General features: G+C 46.9%; 1 protein-coding gene across 2 annotated transcripts in view; it reads left to right on the plus strand.

Annotated features, from left to right (window-relative positions):
* Positions 1-6,749, plus strand: part of ADCK1 (aarF domain containing kinase 1) — a 78,216-nt gene extending 71,467 nt beyond the window's left edge. For both annotated transcript variants that reach the window (XM_030452376.1, XM_030452377.1), the window contains exons 9-11: positions 154-351; positions 4,184-4,377; positions 5,756-6,749. In XM_030452376.1, coding sequence (XP_030308236.1) covers positions 154-351; positions 4,184-4,377; positions 5,756-5,927 — 564 coding nt within the window. In that variant the 3' untranslated portion in view covers positions 5,928-6,749. The remainder of the gene's footprint in view (positions 1-153; positions 352-4,183; positions 4,378-5,755) is intronic.
* The last annotated feature ends 256 nt before the right edge of the window (positions 6,750-7,005 follow it).

Raw genomic sequence — 7,005 nt, forward strand, 5'->3', positions numbered from 1 at the left:
GCCTTGCTAAACCCATATGAAAACATTTTTCCTATTCATCCTATAACCCTCCAAGGATAATTCTTGACTCTGAAATGGGGAATGGGGCACAGGCCTTTTCCTCCCGGTTCCCTGACCTTTGTGTCCTTCTGGGGGCCATGTCTTCTTTTCCAGGTGCTGAGTGAGCCATTTCGCATGGACTACTGCCGTCTTTGGCAGGCCCTCATCAAGGCTGATATGAAGAGGGTGCAGAAGTACAGCCGGCGGCTTGGGGCGGGGGATTTGTACCCTCTCTTTGCCTGCATGCTGACTGCCAGATCCTGGGAGTCTGTCAACAGGGGCATTGACCGGTCGCCAGTCTCAGCCAGCGAGGTAGGTCCTGTGTGCCCTTCCCTGTAGGTTCTGTGCCCTGCCTTCTCCTCATGTACCTTTCTTTGTTGCAAACACTTGAACCACTGATACCGCAGCAATGCTGAGCAACCCCTGGCAGCAATGTAGCAAATTCTGCAGTGATGTCTAATCTAGAAAAAGCCAGGACTCCTTCTGCAATGTTTTATAATGGTTGAACTTAATTTCCCAGTTTCACTTGTCATGGGCTGCTTCAATGTTCTATAATATTTTAATGGCTAAATGTTCCCCAGTTCTGGCAAGGAAAACATTTGCAGATCAGCCTTTTCTTAAAAAACTGTTGAATGCAGCTGTGTAGGGAACCATCAAGGAAGATAGGTTAAGGTAGAAGAGACATAAAGGCTTAGTTGGAAGACATGAGAAGGATAATGCATTATCACTATTCATGTAAATGACTATCAGCGCTGATACAAACTCCTAAAAACCCTTGGAAATTACTTCCCAATCAGAAACCCTATTAACTTGGAGTCAAGGTTGCTTAACTGCGGATCCTGTCAACTCAATCACTACAAATCTAGAAAATTGCCACTTACATTCTCCACCCTTTCCTATCCACACATGCTGGGATTCTTATCACACCTCCTCACACTCTTGACATGCACACACCTCCTTAAAGAATGGCAGCAGCCCCTGCCAGCTGTGCTGTTTTTGGAGATGAGTATATACTGATGTGATTTCACCCAATGGACTGGTGTCTGTAGGCAGAAAGATATTGTATCCTATGGTTTGTTTTTATCTGTACACATTTGTAGTGGAGAGGATGAAATTAATTTAAGTAGTGTTATTATATTGTCCTATGAAATTCTCTTCCAGAAATTTCTTTGAGCTGCAGTTTCATTTGGATGGATATGGCAGAATTTGCTGCACTGTTGCCATTATCCATAGCAATGAGTAGTCAGATACCTTGGGTAGTGGACCCCCTGACCTAGTAATTTTATTGCTTCCTACCTGAATTAATTTTCTGCATATCAGAAATAATACAGTGATTGGCTAGAAGATCTGTGCTTGATCTGGTGAGTTCTGGAGCTACCAGCTCCAGAAAAAAATTCAGAGGCACCAAAGAAAACTGGCACAGAGCTGACTCCAATACTACAAGGCCAGTGTTGAATCCGAGCTAAAAAGCCAACTTTATTCTAAACTGGCTTGTGAAGTTGTGCCAGAGGGGTAACTGCAGCCTCACAGTGCCTTGTATGAGCTAATGAACTCTGAATTGAGTTGTGTGGATGGAGCCAGCTCTGTTGTCTTTTCCTACATGACACAATTAATACTGAAACTGGATGATCCTGCAGCAGATAATGGGGAGCTGAGCAGATTTGCTACAGCATTAGGAAATGAGCTGCTGCTTGCCTTAGTTTAGAGGTGAATCTGAAAGATGTTATCAGCAGCAAGAGCTAAGGGCTGTGTAGGTGGGTACCACCAACAGGGAGTTCCAGAGGGTGTACTTGAAGATGTTTCCAGATGAGAGTAGCCTGTGGGAGAAGTAAGCAACCCTCCTCAAACAAAATCTTGCCTGTAGTGCTGTGTCCAGTCTGAGACACTGCATCTCAGGAGAGATTTTATGAAACTGGGTTGAGACCAGTAGGAAGCTACAAGAACTAGTGGTTAAGCAGATGCAACCCATAAAGTAAGCCTGAGCAAGTTAGGGCAGAAAAAGTGTGAAAAACTCAGGTTTAGAAGAGTTATAGTAGTGATTTCCAGTCTGTTAAAGACTACTGAAAACAGGACAGGAAGTAATGCGTAAGTTCAGCTAAGGAGATTAGGGTTAAGCATGAGAAGAGCCATATCTACTGGCAAGGCCAGCACAATGCGGGTGCAGGTGGTCTGGGGAGGCTTGAGTCACATTAGTGAGAGTTTTAGGAGCAGAGTAGGCAAATGTGTGAAGATTGCCAGAGATGTAGTTGTTGCAGCCTTAAGCGGAGGCCAAGCAGCTGACCACTGCTGCTAGCCTCATCTTGTGTGATTTTATGATTGTATTTTGTTGCATCCTGCCTCAGCAACTGAAGCCAAGGGGCTTTTCTCAGGTCCTGTGGCATAGCTCATTTCTTCCTCTGCACACAGGCTTCCTCCTTGACAGAAAATGACAATTCTGATGACAGACTTTGTGGTTCTTTTGTGATGTGGACAAGCAGCTGGAGCTTAAAATAAACATACAAGAAATAAAAAAGTAAACCTTTGTGTGAAAAATAAAGTAGGTTCTGTAGTGATGCTGTCTAGGATGAGGGATAAAAGATCATCAGGGAGGTGTTTTCTGCCAACAGATAAGGGAACAAAACGTATGACATTTAGGAGAGCTAGGAGTCATCTTGCTGAAGTTTTGTGTAGTGATGGAGGGAGGAGAACAATTATTTATTTATTAGCAACAAAGCAACCATGGTGGTGTGTGAGCTGTATACAGCTCTGACCATTGCAGCCTGCACACTCAATTTGTGCAGTTCTGTTCCTTCATTGTAAGTCTGAAGTTAACAGTGAGTGAGTGTGAGATCTCATATTGTGAAATATAGGCTCACCATCCCTAATTCCAGAGCAGAAAAGGTTTTAGGCCTGTCCATCCCCCTTCCTACAAAGGAGCCTCGCTCTTGTAAGAAGTCATTTACTACCATCTGTGTGTGTCCTGGTAGATTCTGGAGATTTCAGATGTTCCAGGGACTTCTGTTTGGATTTGCTGATTCATGTCATGGCCTTGGTAGGAAGATGTATGGCCATGGTATGTGTGTGGGATAAGCTCCACATCACACTGTGCTACATCTAGTGGGATGGTGGGGGAATTCTCAGTTCTAAAAACAGGCAGAAGAGTGAGTACTGTCTGTCTTACATGCTATGCTTTGGAGGGTAGCCTATCTAAATGGTTCAGACTGTAGTCCAGCCAAAATCACTGGGATCCTGCTGTGAGCGGTCTGTTTGTTAGAATCTGGGGAGCCAAGGAACATGAATTTTAGAATAGAATCATAAAACCCTTTTGGTTGGAAAAGACCTTTAAGATCACCAAGCCCAACCATTAACCTAGACCACTCCACCAAGTCCTTAAGTACCACATCTACATATCTTTTAAATACCTCCAAGGATGGTGATTCAACCACTTACTTCCCTGAGCAGCCTGTTTTTCCTACCTGGAAGAAGACACCAACACCCACTTCACTACAAAGTCCTTTCAGAAAGCCACCTCACCACAGCCTCCTTTCAGGTAGTTGTAGAGTGATAAGGTCTCCTCTGAGCCTTCTTTTCTCCAGGCTAAAACCTCTGTTGAGTTGTGTTGAGGACAGAGGACTAAACTAGGCCATGGAAACAGCTTCCTTGGTATAGCATAAAGCTATTAGTTGCATGGCACAGGAAGACAAGGAGCAGTCTGGTTGTCCTTGCAGCATGCTTCCACCTTCCTGAGCAGACCTGTACTACCTACAGCTCTGCCAGCTTTGGGGCTGGTGTGGTGAGACACAGTCAGAAGGCTGCAAGGGCAGTAATGAGACATGGTCACTATGTGCCTGGGTTCTGGGCTGGGAACCGAGGTAGCAGTGGGTGCCCTGTTCTCCTGAGAGGCTCCTGACAGTGACAGGGCCCTGCCTCACTGAGGGGCAGGTGGAATATGGCAAGAGTGATCTGTGATGGTGCTGTGAATGCTTGGGGCAACCATGTGTATGAAGGAAGGTAGGGAAAAGAGCTCTTTAGCTTCCACACTGCAGTCATGGTCTGGAAAAACATTGGCTCTTCCTGCCAGCTCTCAGGTGCACCTGGAACTGAGTTTCCCATGCACTTTCAGCTTCTCTCTCCTTTTTCCCTGACATGACCTGGCTGGCTGCAGGATGTGGAGATCCGGTCCAACGCTGCTGCTTACCTACCCCAGATCACCCAGCTCCTCAACAATGTTCCCCGCCAGATGCTGCTGCTGCTGAAGACAAATGACTTGCTAAGGGGAATTGAGTCAGCCCTTCACACTCGGGCCAGTGCCAGCTCCTTCCTCAACATGTCTCGATGCTGCATCAGAGCCGTTTCCACGTGAGTCTCTTCTCTGAGCACCAGAGGCCAGACATTAAGCAGCAGGGGCTGTCTCTGGGGACCAGGAGCAGGGGCTGGGGGCAATCCCAGGGCTCAGTCTCACAGTAGCTGAGAAAGGCAAGCAGGACAGTCTTTGAGATGGCAGTCAGGTCCAATCAAAAGTTCATATCATAGTGCAACATCATGGTGACAGGGAAAGTCCAAGGTAAAACCAGAAAGTGAATCAGGTCCAGTGGTTGTCAGGCAGGTCTGTGGTGTCAAGACAGGGCTGAGGTTAAGCCAAGAGGTCAGTATGTAAGCTCAGGTCCAGGTCAAGGGACTTCACAGCAAGGCATGGGCTGGGGACTGGTATTCCTTCAGTGTAGCTCAGGCAGGGATGGAAGGTGCAGTCCTGAGATTAACTGGAGCTCTTGGGCCTTCTCTGGGCCATTAAGTATTATTAGAGCCCCCCCTTGTCCAACCCTGACAGAACCAGCTTGACCTCTTGAACTTTTACTCTTACTCTTGGATGTGGGTCTCTCCCCCCCATTAACCCATCTGCTGCTCAGTTACATGCCTCAGTTCTGTCTGTGCTGTTCTCCTGCCCATCGGCATTGCCAGAGGCAGGTCTGCCACTCTGGGGCTGGGGACAGGGATGGAGTTGGAGGCCTTAGGGTGAAGGTTTAGGGTTTGCCTTTCCAGAGTAGGGGAAGGGCCATCCTGCTTATTACAGGCATCACCACTGGGAAGTATTTGTAAGTAGGAAAGATCTGCAAGTTCATTGTTGCCAGTTTCTGCAGCCTGACTGAGGTGCTAGGGCTGACCGTGAAGATCGGACTGGTGTTCTCCACAAAGAGGACTCATGTAAGTAATTTCCATCTGTGAGTCAATGTACTTCTGCCTCCAATTCCTCCTCCTTTTAGAAGAAATACCAGTTATTGTTCTGGCTGATAAAGGATATACAAAGCCCAGTTAACCTCTGCTTCTAAAGAAAGGTAGAGAATTAATTTTCCCGGAATCAGTGCGTCAAGATTGCTGGACCCTTACCAGTGTGCTACCAGGAAAGGCTGTAGGGGTGTCCACCTGTCCCTGTTAGCTGATGTGAAGCTGGACATAGAAAGAGAGGATGTGGTGGCCCAGTGTCACTACATGCAACGGGGAGAGAATCAGGCTCACAAGGGAGCAGGCTGCTGCTTCTGCCAGATTTGTGCTTGGAAGGCAGTCCCCACCTCCTTATAAATACTACTTGGAAAAAAAACCCTACTCTCAGAGGTCCACACTGCTGGTGATTCTCCAGATGTGGGACATTCCCCTCCTCTGGGAAGGGTCAGTTGTGCTAAAGATATAGGACAACCTTCTTCCTGCTAGGTATCTAATGCAACTGTTTCTTTCATTCTAGGTACCAGAGGAGCAAGAGTCACTCACTTTACAGGAGGGCCCAGATCTCATTCACAGAAGCCTTAAGCCTGTGGCAAATCAACTTATATGAACTCTTTCTGTGGCTGAAGGGGTCCCAGCTGGGGAACTGGGTCATTGCTCTCCTGAGTTGGATGCACCATTCCACGTACTGACATGAACTGGTGGGAGAGGCCTGGGTTCTCCCTCCCTTCTGCTTTCCATGGCACATTTCCCTTTCTCACTCTTTCTCTCTATTCTGTGGGCTATTTTGAGTCTTTTTCCCCATTACATGCTGCCCTGTCCTTGCTTGTTATAGGACATCCTATAGCTTACTCTGTGGCACTGAGAGGTGGAATTGGTACCAGAGCTCTGCTGTTTCATGGTTTAGGAAAAAGAGGTGCAGGATAATGTGTGTTAGGAAGTGCAGGGTACTCTCCCTATCTGAGCAGGGAAATTCCACTCAGATTCCAGTGGAATCAAAAATACCTCCTGGCTCTTTCTAGAACAATCTTACAGTGTTTAAGAGAATCCCAACCCTGCCTAGAATGCCCCAAATCGTTTGTGACGCACTAAGAGAGAGATGGTAAGTCCCTTTAAAATCCAGAAGAGTTTACATTAGTGTTTGCAGTCTCCTTAGTATAATTTCTGTTCAGGTGTGCAAAGAGTTTATCAGAGGAGTGAGACCTTAGGAAAGCTGGCACTAGGTTTTCCTCTTCCAGCACCAGGGAGGGAGAACCCTAATGGTGAGAGTGGTGGACTGGAATTTCAGCTTTCTGAGGTTCATCTCCAGTCCTGCCAGCAAGTGCCTCTGTGTTTTTGGACTTTCTGGCCTGTTTCCTTGCAGGTGAAATGGAGGAAGTAGACTGTGGTCCTGCATCTTTTCTGAAATTCAGGAAAGGCAGGAAGAATGACAACTGAGGGCTCTAAAACTGCTGGTAATGCATGTGTACTGTACAGCACTGCCACACAGCAAAATAAACGTGTTGTATTGAAGAACTCTGGGGGAAGGAATCCTGGCTATGCACTCAAGAGGGACATGTGGGCCTCCAACCTCAGCCCTATTTCCGTTTCTCCACCGAGTGATGCCAGACAGCACTGTTAAGTCCTTGCAAGCCAGATGAAATAGCTTGTTGGCCTTTCCCCTTCCCAACAGGTATTTTTCATATACAGGTCCTTTGGTGCTGTGTCAGATATGTGTTGGGATGTGACAGAGGAACAGGCTTCATTCTACTGGGAGGACACACCACTCCT

Source organism: Calypte anna, chromosome 5A (genome assembly GCF_003957555.1).
Source record: "Calypte anna isolate BGI_N300 chromosome 5A, bCalAnn1_v1.p, whole genome shotgun sequence".
In the NCBI taxonomy this organism is placed as follows: domain Eukaryota; kingdom Metazoa; phylum Chordata; class Aves; order Apodiformes; family Trochilidae; genus Calypte; species Calypte anna.